At 31.2% G+C, this 21,826-nt stretch overlaps 3 protein-coding genes and 3 long non-coding RNA genes across 24 annotated transcripts; 4 read left to right on the forward strand and 2 right to left on the reverse strand.

The window, feature by feature from the left end:
* The first annotated feature begins 518 nt into the window (after positions 1 to 518).
* Icmt (isoprenylcysteine carboxylmethyltransferase ste14) lies at positions 519 to 2,018 on the forward strand. 2 transcript variants are annotated; one of them, XM_089269388.1, is made up of 4 exons: positions 519 to 846; positions 919 to 1,398; positions 1,467 to 1,663; positions 1,733 to 2,018. In XM_089269388.1, the coding sequence occupies exons 1-3, from the start codon at positions 622 to 624 to the stop codon at positions 1,647 to 1,649; spliced, it is 888 nt and encodes a 295-aa protein (XP_089125514.1). In that variant the 5' UTR covers positions 519 to 621; the 3' UTR covers positions 1,650 to 1,663; positions 1,733 to 2,018. The 2 variants fall into 2 exon arrangements, with proteins under 2 accessions (XP_089125514.1, XP_015786755.2); XM_015931269.3 differs by having other exon boundaries at positions 1,467 to 2,018.
* Positions 2,019 to 2,138: 120 nt separating this feature from the next.
* Positions 2,139 to 5,414, forward strand: LOC107363984 (intraflagellar transport protein 54-like). The gene is made up of 4 exons (XM_015931263.3): positions 2,139 to 2,292; positions 2,479 to 2,596; positions 2,818 to 3,447; positions 4,469 to 5,414. Exons 1-4 carry the CDS (start codon positions 2,149 to 2,151, stop codon positions 5,338 to 5,340), a joined length of 1,764 nt encoding a protein of 587 aa, XP_015786749.2. The 5' UTR covers positions 2,139 to 2,148; the 3' UTR covers positions 5,341 to 5,414.
* A 17-nt stretch (positions 5,415 to 5,431) lies between these two features.
* On the reverse strand, positions 5,432 to 8,150 carry LOC107363990 (uncharacterized). Its single transcript, XM_015931268.3, has 5 exons — positions 7,933 to 8,150; positions 7,393 to 7,771; positions 6,559 to 6,663; positions 5,993 to 6,468; positions 5,432 to 5,926 (listed from the first exon to the last, which is right to left on the reverse strand). Exons 1-5 carry the CDS (start codon positions 7,990 to 7,992, stop codon positions 5,762 to 5,764), a joined length of 1,185 nt encoding a protein of 394 aa, XP_015786754.2. The 5' UTR covers positions 7,993 to 8,150; the 3' UTR covers positions 5,432 to 5,761.
* Positions 8,151 to 9,410: 1,260 nt separating this feature from the next.
* Positions 9,411 to 16,512, forward strand: LOC107363995 (uncharacterized). Of its 18 annotated transcripts, none has more exons than XR_016199917.1 (13): positions 9,411 to 9,560; positions 9,651 to 9,688; positions 9,922 to 10,197; positions 10,783 to 10,902; positions 11,255 to 11,371; positions 11,507 to 11,690; positions 11,883 to 12,031; positions 12,154 to 12,365; positions 12,900 to 13,180; positions 13,645 to 13,886; positions 14,043 to 14,202; positions 14,801 to 15,657; positions 15,778 to 16,512. It is a non-coding gene; the product is annotated as an uncharacterized LOC107363995 (long non-coding RNA). The 18 variants fall into 18 exon arrangements; XR_016199919.1 differs by having other exon boundaries at positions 9,413 to 9,560; positions 10,783 to 10,841; XR_016199906.1 differs by lacking the exon at positions 11,255 to 11,371 and having other exon boundaries at positions 9,417 to 9,560.
* Positions 16,513 to 18,248: 1,736 nt separating this feature from the next.
* LOC107363996 (uncharacterized) lies at positions 18,249 to 18,845 on the reverse strand. The gene is made up of 3 exons (XR_001569040.3): positions 18,704 to 18,845; positions 18,495 to 18,630; positions 18,249 to 18,430 (listed from the first exon to the last, which is right to left on the reverse strand). It is a non-coding gene; the product is annotated as an uncharacterized LOC107363996 (long non-coding RNA).
* A 603-nt stretch (positions 18,846 to 19,448) lies between these two features.
* On the forward strand, positions 19,449 to 20,583 carry LOC112539054 (uncharacterized). The gene is made up of 2 exons (XR_003082625.2): positions 19,449 to 19,592; positions 19,660 to 20,583. It is a non-coding gene; the product is annotated as an uncharacterized LOC112539054 (long non-coding RNA).
* Positions 20,584 to 21,826: the final 1,243 nt, after the last annotated feature.

A 21,826-nucleotide genomic window follows, 5' to 3' on the forward strand; every position in this document is an offset into this window, starting at 1 on the left:
TTAAAATAAGCAATACAACCTAATACAGTGGAGTACCAGATAGTGTCAGTACCAGATAATGTCAGTAGATTATTCAATAGCCCCTCAAACCCTTTGTTTACATTCCCTATAAGGAAAGTTTTAATTGAAATTATAAAGAAATTATCAAAAAAGTTGAATATTTCTTACAAATTCAACTCAACTAACGATCCTCAGCACAATGACATTAATTTGTTAGACTTTTCCAGCAACTGACTTTAATTTTATTAATCATTGTAATTAATTTTAAATTTTAGCTCGATTAATAGACTTGCTGTGCATATAAGCTATTTCCAGTTACTGACAGTATCTGGTACTCCACTGTAAGTGATTTACTCATTATTATAATTTATGTCAATATTCCATACAACGTACTACTCAGTTTGATTAATCTCATCCTTGCTCAAATATCTCAACTAAATATGAAATAACTTAAATTATTTTTCTCTGTGACCGGTATCACATGACAGTTTCTGCTCAGCTGACAACTAATCCTGTTCCATGTTTTTACAAAAATGTTAATCAATCTAAACTAAATAATAAAACTGGGATACATTTGATGTTTCACATGTTAAACTTAATTTCCGATTGTTAAAATCAACTATGATATCATCTCAACTTTTTCATAACCTTTGTCCTGAGGGTAAACTCAGTTTAAACAGTTTTACCTATTCTTTAGTTACTTGTCCTATTGCTTTCTCTTTATGTTTCATCTCAAGCACCAACAGTCTATTCAATCAATTATGGTTTCTTCTTTATCTGGCTCTCATCTTAATTGTACAGCTATTTTGCTACTTCAGATACCATCATTACAATCATGACTACCAAGTAAGAAAATTTGGACTGAATTCAAGAATTGTTCCCTTTCTAATGTGTTATTTTCCCTTTTTTGTTTCCCAGATAATTTGGCGGTCAACATTACTTGGATCTGTTTTTGGTCTCAGTTTGACATATTGTTTTCTCATCCCTATTCACTGGATTCCATTTTTTTTATTCTTGGTTGTGGTCAGCTTATTCCACTTTTCGGAATACCTAGTCATAGCTATAACTAAGCCTAAATCTGTTAAAATAGGATCATTCATGTTGAATCACAGTGTAGCTTATCATACAGCATTGATTGCCGCTGTTGGGGAGTATTTCATTGAGCTTCATTTTTCTCACCAAATTAAAAGCAGCACTTTCGTGATGTTTGTAGGATTAATAATGTGTTTAGCTGGTGATTTTCTTCGTAAATTAGCCATTTTAACTGCCAGAAGCAATTTTGATCACACAATTCAAACCAAAAAATCAAGAGATCATATATTAGTTACTCATGGAGTTTATTCTTGGTCTCGACATCCTTCTTATGTTGGATGGTTTTGGTGGGCTATTGGAACTCAGGTAAGTTTTTGAATTGTCTCAAATCAGTATTCATAATTACTAAATTTATTCCACTCAATTGGTTTTAGGTTCTTTTGGCTAATCCAGTTTGCGTGATTGTATACACCGTCGTCTGTTGGAAATTTTTCCATGAACGAATTTATGATGAAGAAATGCTTCTGGTGAACTTTTTTGGTTTGGAATATATTGAATATCAAAGAAAAGTTCGCACAAGGCTACCTTTCATCACAGGATATCCATTCGGCGAATAAAGCCTTTGTAAACTGTCAGTGTGGCTAATTTTATCATAATTCTCATATCATATAACAGCTTGGTCTCTTTCTATAATGCATAGATAATATTTATTATACTTTTGCTTGAAAATTGGAATCCCATTCACGATTTTTTTTCAATTTCAATGCCAGATGAACTTGACGATTAATTTTTGCTACGACTAGGATCAGTGATCAGATTATTTAATGTAAAGACCCTGGACTCTCGATTGTTTAAAATGTAAATGTCATTTGTAATTTTGTCTCCAAATCTCTGTCACTTAAAACCTTTTTTATCTTGTGTCATTTAATTTCACACTAAATTGAGATGAAAGAATTTGAATAAATATAAATTAAATTAACCAGTCATTAACTGAGTCACCATAACTCAAAACTTGAATAAATCCATGGCAACCAGTCAATGTGCAAAACAAAATATTGTCTGATATCACTTAAAATTCAACAATAGTTTAATTTTGACCATCTTTCAATCACCATTATGGCCACAAATCAGGTGAACGTTGATCCCAAGATAATTAAAAACACTCAAGATACTCTAGGAAAAATAATTAAAAAACCTGTGCTAACTGAAAAGCTATTAAAACGACCTCCATTCAAGTTTCTTCATGATATCATTATCAATGTAAGTCGATTCTCTAATTACCTTGAAACTAATCCGATGAGTCTACAAATTGTCGCTGGCAAAAGCAAAAGTGCTCATGAACAGCGATATTTTTTTATCAACTAATTCTATCTCAACAGTTCATTCACATCTCATGATAAAGAATACATTTCAGTTTACATTAGTATTTATTTCTCTTCTCTTAAGGTTATCAATTCAACGGGTTACATGAAGGAAGTCTTTGATTCAGACGATCTTAATCCGTCCATCCAAAAGGATAAAGATGGGAAAATAGACTTTCTACAGAAAGTAATCGACAATGTTGGTAAGATTAACCTTTGACTTTTAGCACGCAAAAATGATGTGACTTGAAAAATTAAAAGACAAAGCTTTTGTCTTTGGATTATAAAATTTTAAAGCAACATTTGATTGAGTGGTTAAATCAATTGTCTCATGAATTGATCAACATTAAATTTTAATTTAGTAAAACAAAACCAATTAAATAATGTTATTGTTTTAATTTTGATTGAAATGTAAACAATTTAGGCTCAACACTGAAAAAACCTGTCGACGTTAAAGCAGCTAAAATTGTTGCTGGTCTTGAACCTGACAAGACAAATCAATTTTTACAATCATTGGCCAAAGCAGCCATCGCTTATGGACGCGGTAAAAAGGAATCGCCCTCAACACCCAAATCAACTGTCAAAAATGTGAACAAACCACCAATCAATCAACGACCAACCGGTGTCAAAGCAACGGCAAATACCTCTCAATCTGGGTCAAAAGGAAAGAAGTCATCTACTGTTACAAATGAACAATCGACAATCAATAAGAATGGTGGAGAAATTTCTAAGATCCATGATCAATCTACAGTGAAATCATCAGTTATACCCAACGAGATTAACAATGAACCAGGAACAAGTAAGCCTAGTGAAGAGTCAGATGAAATGGAGGATATTAATGGAGGTGATAATGATAATCCTAATGGTAATCTTAAAGGAAGAACCAAAAGCGCGTCAGAAAACATTAATAGAAACCAAGGAAAGATAAAAGATGACAATAAGATGAACGATAATAACGATGATCCTGGTGAAAGTAAACAGGAAAATGATGATTCTACTGATGATCCAGGTGAAAATGATGCCTTAGAGGGAATACAAAATGATAACCAAAAAGGTTAGTCAAGGATTTTACTGTTGATACAAACAACAGTAAAATTATTGCATGTTGATATGTTTTTGGTGTGTTGGTTACCAGAAACAACGATTATATTATTGATGAGTCCATCTATTGTTTGCTTTCTGATGAGGTGAAAAATGAATTTTAATTACAATACTGATGAACATTTAATTGTATCTTAAGGCTTGATTAGTAAGACGTGATTAATAACTTGAGCTTCCGGTCAGGATTGTGATTATCATTGATCAAACCAAAGTGGTAGACAATTGAAAATTGTTACTTTGATTATTTTTCACTTCATCACATCGAAAATTTTTTCATCTATTTTAATTAAACTGTGATGATAAAAGATGATTTTAACTGGAGTAAAGCCTAACCAGTGAAATGAGGTTTGATTGATCATTCAATTGGCTTGATAATGTTGACAGACCTTCGTTAATCTGATCATCATTAGATGTACAAGTGCAATTAATGACTTATACTAAACTATAATCTGGTGTATTTCAATTGTTTTTAATGAGTTGTTGGTAAGCTTTTGATTAGCTTGAATTTGTTTGTTTGATTCAATGATCACGAATCATCTCCTTTTTGTTTCTCATTTAATGAGGTAAAAAGGTAAGTGAAAGTGCAGTTGATTGTTTCAAAAGGAATCAAATTGCTTTATTATTTATTAATAATTATACTTTCAACATAAAATGTACGATCATCTTGAAAACGAAACAATCCAGTTAATTTATGCCAAAACAATTATAAGAGTAATAATTATTACAGATATTGCTTGTAAACATTGATACATTACAGTTGTACTTGACTTTAAAGTATAAAATGAGAGTTCAACAATCAATTCAACGATAAACCTAAAGACTTGATTGAAATTGAAATATTGTGTAACCGTCAAAGTTTACACTTTATTGCTGTAAATGTTTTCCTGGGTCAATTGATTGCCTCTTGAACGATATCCATGTCAACTCTGTAGCATTCTTGAACTTTAATCAATTTTTGTTTTTTTCCCCGATAGGCCTTCCTCAGTTGGTAGTCAGACCTCCGACTGGAACTCAAAAGTCTTATTCACCAAGAGCATCTCCTAGGCCAAGTGCAAGACCTACAACTGCAAGAGCAGCTCCTCCTAAGGTTGTATCGAAACGGGAATTACAAGATTCCCCTGGAACTGATCAATCACATATAATACAATCTTCTAAGCCTGTTGAAAATTTAATCTCTGAAAAACGCCGACCAGGCACTGCTCTTGGAAGGAAAAGTGTTCTTGGTAATGCTGTTGAGCCAACTGAAGACTTTGGTAATTTAGGTAACTCAAGTAATGAAGATGAAGACGATGAAGATGCCATGTTTGTTGTACAAGAGATTAAAGATGACATTTCTGGCTCCATCGAGTCAAGTGCATTGCTACAAGCTCATTCCACTGTTAATGGAGAGGATAAATCTAAAGGTAGTCTGGTTAAGCAATTGGTTGAAACAAAGGTTGCTCTAGAAGGTTCAAATGCTGATTCGAAACAACAGACGCCATTTGACACACCTGGACTGCATAATAGGTTGGCATCTCGTGATATAAACAAATTGCGTGAAAATATTCAACGATTAACTCAATTGGCGACTCCATTGGGTCGTATATTAGATTACCTTCAAGAGGATATTAATGCAATTGTAATTGAGCTTAGAAGTTGGGTTGATGAACATTCAAGAAACATGGCTAAACTTAAAGAGGAGAAAAGTTCAATTGATACTCATCTAGAGCCATTAAGGATACAATTAGAGCATTTTGATGGTGATATTGCTCGTCTTCGTGAAAGTATAAGTTTTAAAAGAGTTGCAATCCTTAGAAATGAGGAAAAAATTGAAAGAATTGTAAAAATGGCAGTTGAAAAAGCTTAAGTAACCAACTTTCCCAATGCTAATTGATTTAAACATGTGAAATAATTAAATATCAAACAATTTGATCAAAATAATTTCAAGAAAAAGTATATTTTTCAGAGTCGTAAGATTCTTTATTAAAATAACATTGTCGATTAATAATTAAATACAATTATTACCAACAAAAGTTATAACATCAATCATGGATGTTTCACTTAATAAACATTACAGATTGATTAGAAATCATTATAAAATGGTACAAAACAGTATAAAAGATAGAGATAGCTCTGAGAGACTAAGAAAAACGCAGGGTGAAGATAGTAAGTGGTGAAAATCATTTGCGAATTCGAGCAAAAAAATTGTTTGTATGCGTTGAAAATGTTTGCTACACTTGGCATGTCATTTAATCATTTTATTGATTCAGTTGTTTTTTTTATATTATTTATGATCGATATTGGTTCCATCTTCTTGATGTTACTGCATATCTTGATCTTTGTTGTTGTTGTTTTGGCAGCTCTTGTGAATAATAAACTGAGCTTGGCTCATAATCAGTATCCTCGTCAGTAGTTTGAACTACTGGAGGTGGGATTGGTCGAGCAGCAGGTCTCTGTAATTAAAAAAGGGAAAATTATAATTAATATTTCTGATATGAAATTAATAAAAGGTATCTTACCCTGGGAGAAGTTTTGCTTGGTCGTCGGACTGGAGCTGGAGCTGGAGCTGGGGCTGGTTGATAGCTGGGAATTGGAGCTGGAGCTGGAGCTGGACGGTATGTTTGGACGGGAGCTGGGGCTGGTTGAACTGGTCGGTATGATTGGACAGGGGCGGGTTGGCGGTAGACTGGGGCTGGTCGAGGGAGGGGACGTGGAGCTGGAGCAGGTTGAGATACTGGTGCTGGTGGTCGATAAGCTGGTCGTGAGGGTTGTGGAGGTGAAACCTTACCACTTGGTCTAGGAAGAGGAGCTGGGGCTGGGGCTGGGAGGGCAGGGAGTGATGGTTGAGCTGGTTCAGGGAAATCTGGTTGTTGAGGTGCTTCATAATCTGGACTTTGGTCAGTTGCTCCTGGGCCATAGGTTGGACCTTGAACTTGTGGTCGTGGGGCTGGGATTGGTCGTTGAACTGGAGCTGGTCGTGGAAGGGGTCGTGGGGCTGGAAATAGATTTAGAAGAGAGAGAGATTTAGTTTAAATATTTTAGAGACGAATATTAAAACAAAAGGTCTTTCAAGATGATATCTTACCTCCGCTTACAACGGGTCGTTGAGCAACAGGTCTGGCTGCTGGTGGGGGAGGTCTTGGACGGGCAGCGGGGGCTTGGCCAGGGGCAGGTTCAGCGCCAGGTTTGCCTGTAAATATTTTAAGCAAGTTAATTAATTATGACAAAAGAGTTCGGAGAATGTTTAAATTTCGAAAAAATAGGCCATATCTAATATAATTTATTGCCAAATTTCAGTGTAGGCTGGTAACGTTATTTTATCTCGCTGATCACACTATTAATTAATCCTTGAGCATAAATTTTTTAGCTCAAGCTTTTCACCCCATACTAATATGAAGATCAATGATAAATGATGGTTTGCATGAATTGAAATAACTTTAACAAAATATGGATTTACTGAAACTATTTCCATATGATTCTGGGTAACGCAAAATTGATTAATTTTTTTTATCTTAAAGAGGATTTTTCATTCCATTAAGTTGATGAAAGAAAAATCCTTAATGTTCAGAATACATGTATAATCAATAATTGTATCTTGATTAACTCTTCATTTGTTTGAATACTTGTCAAACAGAACTAAATTCCTAAAATTTCAACAAAGCGGTAGTAACTTATTCATGATTAGTTGCAGATAATGTATGTTTCTAGGTTTCCTTTGAAACTTTAGTTTTCACTTCCAAATTAAGCATATTGTTGAATTATATCAACAAGATTTGTTCCATAATTATAATGACATATTATCGATAGATTAAAAAATAGTAATAGCAGAAAAAAATCATTGAACTTTCTACTGAATCCTAAACTTTTACTCACGGCTAGTTAAAAATTATGTAATATGAATTGAAAATTTTTTTCTTACCTAATTCTTCATTGGCATTGTAAAATGATGGTGAAGCAGAACAATCAACATTTTGTGGGTGATCACAGGAAAGAATCTCTTGGTTGAACATGGTTCCAGTACCACAGAGGAAAGAGTCTTTTTTTCCATTGAAACACATGTGATAAACGGTACAACCAACTTCCATATCGGCGTACATTCCTGGGTCATATGGCTTACCGTCACAAGTGAAACTGGTCTGTGGAACTAATGCTGGAGGTTCAGGACCGGCTTCACCTTCAACGGAGTTTTGTGGTTGCCTTTCAGCTTCTTGATATTGTTGTTGAGATCCAGTTGAGGTTGATCCATCGTAACCTCGGTCTTGTTGTTGTTGTTGTTCGAATCGATCAGAGTTGTAGTTCTTTATGAAGATAATAAAACGGAATTAAACCAGTAATTTTCGTTGATGGGTTAAAAATTGATGATGATCAATAAATGAAACAAAACAAGAGAAAAAGAAGCAAGTTAGAATGGCTATTTTTTTCGTTTAAAAAACACAAGAAAAGATTAAAATTGACTAACCGATTGAGCTGAAACAGCAGCTAAAATAAATAAAAATACAAGAGATGATTTGATAAACATTTTGAAAGTTCAGTTTAAGATATAAAACCGATGAAAATGAAAATAAGTTGATTGAATGGAAGGCAAACACAAAGTTATAACTTAATGGTAAAACAAAATAATCAAATTGGCAGTTCCAAAGTAATTTTCTAATCCATGACCCGTTGGAACCAAAGAGAAGATGCAAACTGATCTAAACTCGACGAAGATTCTCCAGGTCTTAAGAACTTTTCATCAAGAGTGAGTCCAGGGATTAACAATAACTTGACTTTCTCTCTCACTCACTTTCACTCTTTCTTTACTTTCCTTTTCATCATTCCCACTTTCTTACTTTTCCTGTCTTCAAGTCTCACACTCATCACCATTATCATCTTCTTTTAGTCTATCCATCGAAGAGGCGTTCTTTATCCTCTTTTCTCTTTCTTCTCTCATCTGCCAGTCACGCAGCAATTTCGTCCAAAAAAACTCGAAATATTTAACCACGAAAATTGAGCTTAGGTTAGACTGAGTCGATTTTGCTTTCATTTTCTATAAAAGATAAAAAGAAAGAGAATGAATAAGATGAAAGAGGCTAAGAGGCTGAATGATGACGATGATGAGAAAACTGGATTCTTAACAATGAACAATTATAATCAATGGAGGACAAAATCATCATCTTACACAAAAAAGCGCTTTCTCTTTTTTCCTCTCTCTACTGTCTAAAAATCCATCTTTCTTTCCTTTCTATGTAGGTGTATGATACAGTGTGCTCTACCCATGATGATGATGATAATGATGACGGGTCCTGAATGCTTGATTTCATTGATAACTTGAAATATCGGCAAGATTCCTAAAAGATAATCAAAAAATTAAAAATTAAACTAAAGGTAAAAAAATGGCCTTACTTTTCAACAGTTATTTCCTGACAGCTCGTGATTCACTAAAGTAAACATTGGAGATGATATTGATGGCTAGTAAGTTAAAAATATAACTTAATAAAGGTCATCTTTCCATCACAATTGTTTTCCAGGGGCAATTGATCCTTAATAAACTTGAATAGAACCCTTAGAATGGATTCTAGAAATAAAAATTCAAATCAATTTGATCTAAAGTAGAAACAATCACTTGAGAATATTATTTGGTTAAATTAAACAAATAAGACTTTTGTAGAGTTAACGGTTTCCCGCTTAAAGATGGACGCTATTGTTGTACTTAAAACAAAAAGAGTCCAGATAATTATCAGGATTAAAAAAAGACATTACAAATTTGAAGGTCTTTTTCATTTCTATTATCATTTTACTTTCACTTTTCCTTTTCATTAATTAATTAAATTGATGATTAAGGCTTAAGAAAACTCTTAACTCTAACATAACATTTTTTTCAAATTTTTACCTTTAATTAACATAATAAACTCATTAAGTGAATACAGTGTTTCCATTTAATATCTATATCTGTATCTATTTTGTACTTGATAATAGATGAATCTTATAAGATAGTAAGTATCAAAAACCAAAGAAACTGTCAAACGCCGAATATTCTAGATAAAGAAAGATTCAAAAGATTCATTAGTTAACCCGTTGATCTTTAATTTGCCAATTTTCTGAGTGTAAGTAAGTACAGATTTCTTATTAAATAAATTTAATTAACAAGATTACTTTAACTATTTGTGTTTTCTGTTTTACCCCACAATTGTGTTACAGTTATCGGACAAAGTCGGACCAACCAAGAAATTTCAAACGTAAGTGTTCTTAATTAAATATTTTTAGTGAAAGATGCAACAGCAATTCGTAAGCTATAATATCAAAAAAACAAAAACATATCATCATCAACACCATCATCACAATAATAATAGTCATCATGAACAACAACTCAATCTGACTCTCCCATAATAATCATTTCTCACGCTTCCTTTCCCTTTCTGTTGTCTTCTCATTATTTCTTCTTGCTGATTAACATGATAATATTATGCAGTGTTTTCTTTATGCTTACAAAACCGATTCAAGGTGATCTCCTATTTCTCCAACATTTATCTCAAGATTCTCGAAAGCATCATCATTATCATAAGCATCATCAGCTAAATAAGTAAAAGCCAAGAGAAACCCATTCCAACGTTTTTACCACTTTGCATCATACATTTTATTTTCGTCCATTGGGCAGTCATTTTTCTCCATTTTTAATTTCACTCGGGCCTTTTCATGTCCAGTTCACCAAGTCTGGCTAAGTCCAGTCGAGTTAGGATTTTCCCAAGTAATCATAAACTTCTTATTACTTTCTATTATCTTTAGCTCTAAAGTATTCTGGGACTGGAATTTCCCTTTTCACCTGTCTCTAAATCTATCTTGCTATCAAATTTTGCACTTACAGCCACTAGTAACCCAGTGAAAATTATCTTCACTTACATATAAACTATCCATTGACGAAACAAACCATTACAGCATTATAATCCAGGCAAAAATTTCCCATTTTAATGTAATTTTACTCAACTAATCAGTTCGATGGTATAATTTTATTATCTATCAAATCTACTCAGTTAATTCAATGTTTGATTCATTGTACTAACTATTGTATTAGAATTAATCCTTGACGGTCGATGTTTGTTATTCTTGGACTTTAAATTGCTGAAAATTTATTCGTACTGTGATGGTCAGTTGTACTCGTTTGACAATAACTAATGCATCAGTACCAAAACAAACGGACAAATTTTAATTTCATTGTTACTAACTTTTACATTTTAATAACAACCAAGTTTTATCAAAAGTTGAATGACTCAAAAAATACTATTGAAAAGAATTTAATTTTATGCTTAATTAATATTTTTTTTTGTATCTACAGAATTTTAATTACTTCAACATTGTTCAACAGAATTTCAAGCGATTAATCATCCATTTGTGGTCAGTGCAAAGCTAAAAGAAATACATTGAAAAAGAAATTACTTTTGCTTATTCGAAATTGGTAAAGCATGCAGTGTAAAACCAAAGAGAAACATGAAGATACCTGATTAGCGTCAAAATGATTTTACAGCCTTTACATCGCCCAGATTTAAGCTTCAAATTCAAGCTTTTTAATCCATTGGTTTTCAAAACAAAAAATTTGTTTCACTATTGAAAAAGTCTGTCTCTAAAACAATATTTGAGATAGTTTAAACAGTTTTACTCAAAGCAATGTTTTGAAAACCATTGGATTAAAAAGCTTGAACTAGAAGTTAAATCTAGGCTAAGATTAACACTTTTTCATTTGCCAAAAGTGATCAATTCAAAAGTAAAAGGCTGTATCATGAAAACTAATGTATTCTTGTGTTTTACAGTCATTCTAGATGAAAATGAACCGATTTCATACAAGGTTAAACTGGGCTTATTGTAAACAGGTTTATCTCTCAGACCAATTCTCGAACTAATCTTTAATTGGTTTTGAGCTAAGATTGGTACGTAGATGAATCTTTCCTCAATAATCCATGTTCTCGTGTGAAATCGATTTAACTTCTACTGACTGTAAATATTGTTTCATTTTTTGAAAAGCACATTTTTTCCATTCTAATATTTTTTTCATTTTTCCTCAGATTATTTCTTTAATTGACTTGGAGGTGTAATTGATGAAGTAATGATATTGATTCAGCAGTATTCTTGCATTAATTAATCATCATCAACTCTCAATTGGAAACTGATTCACTCTGACATCAACTTGATGACATGTTTAGTTAAGTAATTTGTCTTTGCTTAACTACATTTTGCTGTTATTATCTGGTAACTACACTTGACTTTTTCACATCACTTTCAATTAACTTGTTGAATATTGAAATGATTTACGTCTTTTTGTCTCTCTTCATTTTTGTTTTTTTTTCTTACATACCTGTCATTGACTGTCATTATCAACCATCAACATATGGGCCATCATTACCATTATCATTCATTACAATCGTGAATTCAACTTGAAAGTTATTGTGTGTGAGTGTGTTTGTTTACCTGTTTGTGTGGTTGTTATTTCTTCCTTCAGTCACCACTGGAATGGATTACATTTTTTAAATCAACATGAAAGTTAAACAAGATGAGCCTGATGACGTTATAACTGTAATCTATTTTAATGAGTAGGTGTTGGCCGTGAAACAGGCAATTAAAATGTTTCTTATTGACCTTTCTATGTAGTCAACCTCGGTAAAAAAATTATTTTAATGAACTAAAATTTAGCCTTTTTTATTTCCGCCTTTAGCCAAGAAAACAAAACATTGACAAAGATTAAGCATAATGACTGACAATGGGCAACATCCTACCTGAGCTTTAAAACGACCTACCAACGGTTTTCCCAAGGATTTCACCTCTATGTGAATCATCGTTGGATAATGAATTATGTTGGAATTGGTACTTTCTGGATCTTGTAATAACAAGGGTCATCAATGATAAACTCGCTTAAAATCAAGAAAGGTTATCATTTTTACACGTACATTATGACACTCAACATTTAGGCATTTTTTTATTAATGTAGTAATGATTAGATTGTTATTGTTAGAGGATGATGATTATGGTGATTAGAATCATGATCATCACTGATTGATACCTGTATTATTGTTGTTTGCGTGTAAACACAAGGTAAATAATGTAAAGGGCGATACAATTTTCCTTTCTTTTTGTTCAAACTCACGTTTGTTAACAATTGTTTTGTGATGAGCCAGAAAAATGGGTGAAATTGTCTCAACTGTTGCTTTGATTCTTAATCACCATCTCAATTTGTTTTCATTTTTCTCGACCTTATCGCACTTTTTTTTCACCTAACCTATCCTCAGCCCAAAACAAATTGTAATAAACTCTCAGGTCAACTCATGATAGTTTAGTTAATTTGCTTGTTACAATTTAACGCCTTGGTAACCTGATTAACTAATATCTTTATCTCACAATTTTCCTTCTATTTTTTTTCTTCTACTTGATCCTTAACGTTTTAATTTCACTCTTTCTCTTTAGTTTTAATTGTTGATGGTGATGATGATGGGTATTGAGCATAATATCCGGAATCATCTTCATAATTGTTGGAAATCATCGTATTATTCAGTGTTTAATCAAAAATCACGTTTTCAATTTGATAAGATGATGAAGAAGAGTTGAATTTTGATGACCTGTTGATTGCTGATATTCAGTCTGGATAAATGAAAGTGGATTCCAACAGATTATCTTGAAGACCTCAAAAATAATTGTCATTCTGACAAGCAGTATAAATCTAGTCTCGATAAAAATGGTTCAACCATGTAAGTTGTTTAATATCAAAACGTTTTGTTTCGCTTAATCAAAGTCAATAAGTGAGTTACTCTCTTGGTAGACAAATTTATATTTCCCTCTCTTCTAATTATCGTCTTTTTCAATTGAAATTTGACCACAAAAAAAGGAATAGACAATCATTAGAGTGAATTGATGAATAATGATCTAAAAATATAATCATCAATTGATACAATCTTTAACCGATTGGCGAGGCAATTTATCAGGTTCCTTCCGAACAGAATGGATTGAAAATACTTTGTCTAAATTAATCAGTTTAAATGGTTTAAATTGTTGTACATGATTACTTAATTATAATAGTTGAATATTTTAAATTTACCAACAACTTCCGAGTTTCAGTAATTGTTTAATACATTTGAGTGTTCCTTTCTCATCTTCTTTCTTTTACTTCATTCAATTCAATTTAATTTCTTTTCTTATTCTTTCTATTTAACAGATGACGAGCATCAAAATTCAGCAAATTTAACATGATCTATGATGAGGGATAAAACTGATAACTTGAGTTACCATGGCAATCGGACCAACTTTGAATGTCGATATGAAATATTTAACATCACGAAATGAGGAAGTACGCTGTTTACAGTTGTGTTTATGTTGAAAGAAAAATTTTATTTTAATAAACACCTTTCTGGTTGATTAAATCCATATTCAAACAATTTAATCATCAATTGTTTCCAGGTAAGATGAATCAACCTTTTTTTAGTCTTGAAGCAATCACTTTTTGCCACCAAATAAGTAAATAATTCAACTTTCCACTATTGTTCATCAATATTAATTTATCCTTTTCTTTCCCTTCACTTTAATCATGTCTAAAAACTGACTATTCAACCCAAGATGATGGCAAAGTGATTCAAAGTTTTGATGCTTAAATAGTCATAAAATGGAGACTTTCATTGATCATCATTTGTTCCCAAGCAATTGTTACTGGCTCATCAAATCCAATTCATCAATCAAACGTTGATTATGATACATATTGATGGAAATGGAAGCAATTGTAAGAAATCAAATATGTATAATTTGTTCAGTGTTGCAATTTCCTGAAATTACTCAAGATTGATACAATTAGGACTCTTTTAAACCTTGATACAATAACTAATCAAACCTTTATCATTGGTTTCCTTCGAGTTGCTTAAATAGACTCATATTGAGGTAATTGCTTGATCAATTCTAGAATCTCAGGATTAATCTAACTTTTACCCATCTTCGTTAACTTATTAGTAATGAGTTATTGCTGCATAAACAGGGATAATCTGAGGCTTTATGCATTGAAGACTTCAATTTATGCTAAAGCAAAGTAAATCAACCAAGAAATTTGATTAAAGTACATTTCTATCAACGGCAGACCATTTAAAATACATGATGAACATGTTTATATACATTTCTCAGTCGTTTAAGTCTAAAATGATTATTATTTTCTTTTCAAATCTAATTAACCTTTCAGTCAATATTATTCTCTCTATTTCAATTTTACAATTTTTCTGGTTATTGACAAAATAACCTCTTTCCATAAATTGATGATTCATAATAGTTTTAAAATTTCCTATTCATTGTATTAATTTGTTTCTTTTATGTGTTTCTTGTCCATTTTCCAGTTCAAAGTGAAACAACTTTATAAAGAAACAAATGTTGCTTGTCTAATTGAACAACATCGGCTCACCAATCGAAGGAGTAAAGAAAATGATTCAACCTGGAAAATACGTTCTGATCGTAAACTGATGAACGAACTGGCAAACAAAAGATGAACATTTAATATAATTAACAATTTGACCATAAAATAACCATTCTGTCGGTTCCTTGATGGTAATTTGCCCAAAACAAATTCAACTGAAAAGTAATAAGCTTTAACCATACTTATGGATGATTATGATGTTGATGATAATTATAAAAACTGGAATCAAGTTCCGTGATGCTTTGAATTTCATGAAGAAAAATGAACAAAACGAAAAACAAAAAGTCAAGGAAAAGTAAAGACAACAGCAAAGGATTGAAAGCAACTTGGATTAATCATCTAATTGTAGCAATGGATCAAACAAGAAAGCTCAAGTAAAGATAGTTAATGCAATGGACAAAAAAATCAAAAGTGAAATGAAGGTGACTAACTAAAAGTCACTAAAAAGCGATGAAATTCCCAAGCAGATTATTCCTATCGATTTGATACAGTCATTGGATATCAAGACCGTAAATAACAGATGACAATAAAGAAGAAAAAAATGGAAATTGAAATACTGAATTGAAGATACATGACCGTCCCGTTGAATCTTTAGCTGATCAAGAATTTGAAAGGAGGTCAAACTTAGCAAGATTTCGATGGCCAATTGAAGAAATCAAAGGAAAGATCAAATTAATGGAAAGGAAAGGAGTAAAGTAAAGATACAGGGATGATATTATAATATTAATATAATAATAAGAGTGGATGATTTAGATAACAATCATAATAATTAATAGAAAGGTAATTAATGAATAGAGGTAATGAGGCAAAATTGAGTGAAAATGAATTTCATCCTTTTTCTTTTTTGTAAAAGTGAGATGAGAAAGAAGATCAAAAATTAACATCTTTTCCTTGAAACAGTTTCACGTGCAATATTTACCTGGTTAGATGGATTTGGGTAGGACCAAGTAAACTTGAAGATTATTATTGTGTTTTTGTGAGTGTTTTTTGTCTAATATTTAAAGCTGAAACAACATTAATTCACACCAACTTGCTGGTCTTACAAAAAAACAGACAAGCAAGGTTCAAGCTGTTCACATTGATGGTTAGTGTTACACATACTGTACTTGAATAATGTTAAAGTCAACGATATAATCAACACGGTACATCATGTTTCATCGTCTACTTCATGTTGTTATAATCAAGTAAACAAACAAGCAATCAAAGGAGAAGCAAAGAAAAGGATTCATCAATATACTTAATCAACAATTCAGGGTTGATCATCAAATCAAATAAACTAAATATTATACATACTAGTGTAAAACATAATGAAGCTCTGTACTTCAAATTATGCAGTCTTGTTACAAGTTGAACAATTAAAATTAACGTATAATATGCATCATTTTGCTGATCACCATTCAGACAATTATAAACAATCAACAAACAAAAAATTAGTACATAAAAATAAACACAACAAAATGGGTCAATGTTTATGAGTTTTTTTTACGATTATTTTCAAAACAATATTAACATCGTTCTTTTCATTTGTATTTAACTGCTCTTTTAATTGATACTAATTCTTGTAAATTTGACACCACAATTAACCTTATTCATTTAATGTAACTCAAATACATTGATATTGAAATGAATATCAAATTTTCACTGTTTCCAGTTCATTCTTAAATTGAACCCAGCTTTTTAAGGTGTTTTAGGTTAGCATTTGTAGGTGTTGCTGATTTAAAGTTTAATATCAAATTGTCAATCGTTTACTCATCATTTTGATTTCAAATATTACTGTCTATTTCACAAATTGACTTTCTAATTACACTTGGTAAGATGTTGATAAACCATTCAATCTTACCATTTATCATTCATCATTTATTTGACAAAATTGAAAATGTTGATTCATTTGAAATCTTGTGGCGATATTTCATTCTAACATGTAATATCCTTTACAATCAACTTTATTTTAATGTCGAGACTATTATAAAGGGTTTCATGTAAGAAATTGTTAAATTGATTATGTTAATACAGTTGTTAGGATGAGTTTAATGACAAGAATGATCTTGAATGGAGACAATTGTTTACCTTCACAAAAAAAACTTCAATATTTACTCAATAACCCGGAATTACATTAAGAAATGACAATAACATATTATCATAATGAAAAAAAAGAGATGGACATTAAACCAGCAATCAGTTGTAACCGTCCAAGCTTTTCAATCTCAATTTTATCCCTTTGACTATCAACCCAATTAGACAATCACACAATCATCAACCAATTAACCTTGCCACAATCCAATTTTGGAGTCAACACAATTTAATCGACTTGGCTCAACTCTGTAACTGGACTAACAAAATGGACAACAATTGATGCAATTAAAAGTTTTGCAATATTTACTTGAAAAATGTTTCAATTGTTGAGAAAATATTGTTTGGAGTAAAAAACATTTCGGTGAAATCGGTAACATGATTTAAATGATTTCTCATGAAATGCAAGACAACTTGAAGATTGCTCTTGACTTATTCCTGTCACTATTTAAATTATACAGTCTATCAGTCTCTATGGGAATGTAATTAAGGTTAATAAATGATGTTAATTTGATATTCAAATGTAATTATCAATTGTATTTTCAATTGAATTCTCAATTGGTTATCTGTTACATGTTACATCAATCAAATTGTGATTGTCTCATCATTTTTCCTTTTTCCGAGTCAATTGATGTTTGCGAATTTAATCTTTTAAATAAACGGTTCAATTGTTGTATTAACCAATTGATATTGGATAATATAGAATCAATTTACTTTATGGATTAAATTGACTTGCATTATGATTTGTAAGACGATCAAGAAGTGCACATGAAAAATAAGGATTGATCAACAGGTTGAAAGGGAACAGGTTAGGTTAAGATTTGGAGAGTTGAATTGTCAAACATTTTGGCTAATCGTTTTTTACGTTTGTTTAATACAAATTGTTGTTTAACCATGCTTGCTTGATATTTGATTGCTTATTATGACAAGTTGATTAAAGTGAAAAGCTGTTCAATACACAAAAGGTTCACTTTGTCTTGTATTGTTGGAAATTAAGGTAACCTTTGAGGAGAAACCTAAAGACCTCATATAAGTAGATATAATTAAGTAATTGGTCAGTCTTTATTGTTTAGCTTTTTCTTTAGTTTCATCCTCGTCTTCAGCCGTTTGTTCACCATTTCAAGTGTCATCATCCTCATTATTAAATATATATTATCCTCATCAGTGACCTTATCTTGTCTTTAATCTTCCCAAACTTCCGTTTCCTTGGCTTCACTCTTGTAGTACTTAATCACTAATTGTTTCAGATTATTGCGCTCTCCTTTCGGCCTTTTTTACTCTTTCAGTCCAAATGAGTAATCAAAAGCTACTGATTAACCATAGTTTTATGATTAAGTGGCTGTCAGTCAGTTTACAAGATGATGATGACCTTTGATTTGTTGACACTTCATTGTTTAAGCTCCTTGTTTAATTGTCTTCAAATGATGACCAGGTAAATGAACAAATTAACGCAAAACAATACAACTGGAACTGTTCACCTTTCCTAATAAAATAATCACAATTAGACTGGACAAATCATTTTCAATTTTGTCAAAATGTTTACTTACATGACAATGCACTCGTCAACCCATTAAACAGCTTCATCTAATTAGTAGAGACAAAACTAATTGATTTTCATTAGAGTGCTGATGAATCCAAACAAATCTCGACACAAATTTTACGGGTCAACCATTATGATTGCATCTGTGGAGGTAAATTTCAAACTGGTTCAATCAATTATAAGATATTAAGGGTGGTCAGCTGAGAAATTTTTTACCTTGTAAGACAGATAAAGTGAATTAATCTGAAAATTAAATGATAAAATGACAGATATTCAAAGAGGAAACCGAATAATTGAATGACTTTTTTGCAGCTTGTTCAATATTTTCATCCCTGGCCTTCTGGTGGGTCATTTTTTAAAATCCGAATGGCGTTAATTATTTGTTTAATAGTGGTTAGTCCTTCAGATTAGATCCAATAGTTGAGTTATATAATTGATGAAAGTGACAGCTGATTAATTGGCAATAATTTGTTGATAAGCAGTTATAAAATGACCGTGAAAAAGGTAGCAACAAGTTGAACAAGGATAAACAATTACGGGAGATGAAGCAAAGTAAAGGCACAATACAAAAAGAATGGTAATTAACTTAATTCCCGAGTAAATCTGTATATTGATTAAAATCAGTTGAGTGTGAAAAAATAATTTACAAAAATCTATATCTAATGAATGAATGAAGCTATCAATCACTATATTATTGTTTAATAACAGCTGAAGATGAGTGAAAATAGTGAAACCAATTGTCTATTTTAAGGGAATATCAATTTTTGCTATTCTTACGCATTTTAATGTGAAAATTTGACCAACTGTGAATCTGTCAATCATAAGATTGTAATAACAATTATTATTCTTAAGTGTAAAGAAATTTATAATTTATTTAAATTGTAATTCATGTTCAATTATAGTCAAGTGTTGATTATAATAAAGTAAATTGTATATCTTGTCTGATTTAATTTGTTTAAATAAGATTATGATTGTCAATCAAAAACGTTGATCTCCTAATGTATCATCTATAATAACAGTTTAGTTGTTGTTTACCCCAAGGACATGGAATCGGAACCTTGATTTGTGTGAATTATGCTGCCAACAACAATAATAATATTGCCAGGTAAATATACTTATGATTGAAGACAAAAGTTGAAATTAATGAAATTTGGTTTAAAACAAATTTCAAGATTGAAGGTTAAATAAGTCATGGATTGGACCCAAGCCGAAGTTGTTTACCCATTGACTGTATATCACTTGGTGCAACAGCAACAATCAACTTATTAATGTTACAATTAACATCACTTACCAGAACAAGGCAAAAATTTCTCACAATTAACCCAAGTTTATCAAGATGGCAGAGATGAAAATCAAGTTGAATCCTGGTTGTTGGTAAATTGAAGCAACAAAACAAGTGATCGATGCTGCGACTGATAAACCCAATAAGCAACTCTAACCCAAAATGAACCCATTTTTATATCTAAATTTTGGTAATATTTCAAGACACAGAAAATGCCAATAAATTGAGTTTCAATTATGTTTCAATTGAGCAACTATTCAACCTTTACCTACAAATACATGAAAGATTTAATTACAATTGCGATGTCAAGATTGTAAATTATAACCATGATCAATCATGATGATCCAAGCTGTTTTAACATTAAACGCAAACCCTTGCAAGCATTTCTCTCATCAAATTAATCATCATTATCTTAATCACCTTGAATAAAAGTCAACGGAAAGAGAAAATCAATTGATCATAATTTCATCTTAAATCATTCAGAGTAAATTTAGAAAGTGAAATCATCGTCAATGATTTTGAAAATTAAAATGAACAATGTAAATCGCAGGTAATGACCATAAAGCAACAAACAAAAACAAGAGACTTTTAAAATAATGAAATAAAACTGATTCCCAATGAACATTTAATTAACCAAAATATGCAGAACCATTTAAATGAAGATAATATAAAAACCTCTTATTCACTAATTACATTAACATTTAATTGAAAGTGCACTTTCAATGATCAAATTGTAAAGATAATATCATTGAAAATGTTGCGATTATTGAAATTTAAATCTCATCAAGTGAATAATAAAAGCAATTATTTAGCTTTTCGTTGTTGTTTTGTTATTAATATTCACAAATACATCAACTAATCAAAGGTAAACATTTATTAGTTAACCAATTGAAGGTCAATTTTATTAAACAATTTTAATTACAATCATTTGTACGGATAAAGTGTTTTTGTTTTGACCATTAAACAAATGATTGTCAATGGTTAACCTTAACAATTGATTACAAATGTTTGATGAGAATCGCAAATGTTGATAAATAATGATGAGGAAAATGGCAACAAATCAAATGAAATGATTCAAATTAACTTTTAAATATGCAAATTGAAAGTTGATTAACAATAAGGTTCAATTTTCCTCATTTATTTGCACCTCCAATCATGATAACAATTAACGTTGAGCGAGAAATAAAAAAGTCCAATGAAGAGAAATATTTTAAGGCCAAAAAAGCTATTATGATTAATGGTATTATGATTGATATAATCAGATAACCGAGTAAGACACACAATTGTTATACATTATTTCAATTTTACTGGATAATCATGATCAATGATTATCCTTGGAATAATGAAGAAGACAATTTCATTTCAACCTTTCATTGTCCATTCCGTGACTTTGATATTTTTACAGGTTTGCTTGCGCTTAATCAATGCCTTGACCATCTTTCCTTGTGACCCAAACAAATTGAATTATAAGATTGACTTAACAACTGTTGACCAGTTTCTTAATGACTGATATCTTTTGATTGTAATAAAAAGTAAACACTATTAATCCATTGACAATTCACTCATTAATCAATCATTATCAACGTAATCTTATTCATTGTCAGAAGGATTCAGTTTTCTTCTTCTTTTTATTTCGGAATAATCGATGATAATCATGATATCATGGCTAATCAATTGCTCATCATGAATGGTTAAACAGCTTGTAATTGATTTTACAGGTTGACTTTTTGTTTTCATCATTATTCTGTTAACTAAATGAGTTGATTAAGACAATCATTTTTATTTCATGTAAAAGTTGAATTGATTTTTCTGGTTAAACAAGAAAAGGTTTGCGCCGAGATTTGCCATTCAACTGGCAATCTTAATCTCAAAGTCTGATCGTTGTTGACTTTTAATGAAAATTTAATGATGAAGACTATTTGAAAGTGTTGCTTACAAGTGTAACATCTTTAAGGTAAACTTGTATTCATTGGAGGTTATCATTAACTGGATAATAATGAGTCAATTTATGCCAAGGTGTATTGATAACGGAAAATTGTTCATTTCAATAATGATCA

This window comes from Tetranychus urticae, chromosome 3, assembly GCF_039701765.1.
Source record: "Tetranychus urticae isolate SD_2017Ah chromosome 3, NJAU_TeUrti_SD_1.0, whole genome shotgun sequence".
NCBI classification, from domain to species: Eukaryota; Metazoa; Arthropoda; class Arachnida; order Trombidiformes; family Tetranychidae; genus Tetranychus; species Tetranychus urticae.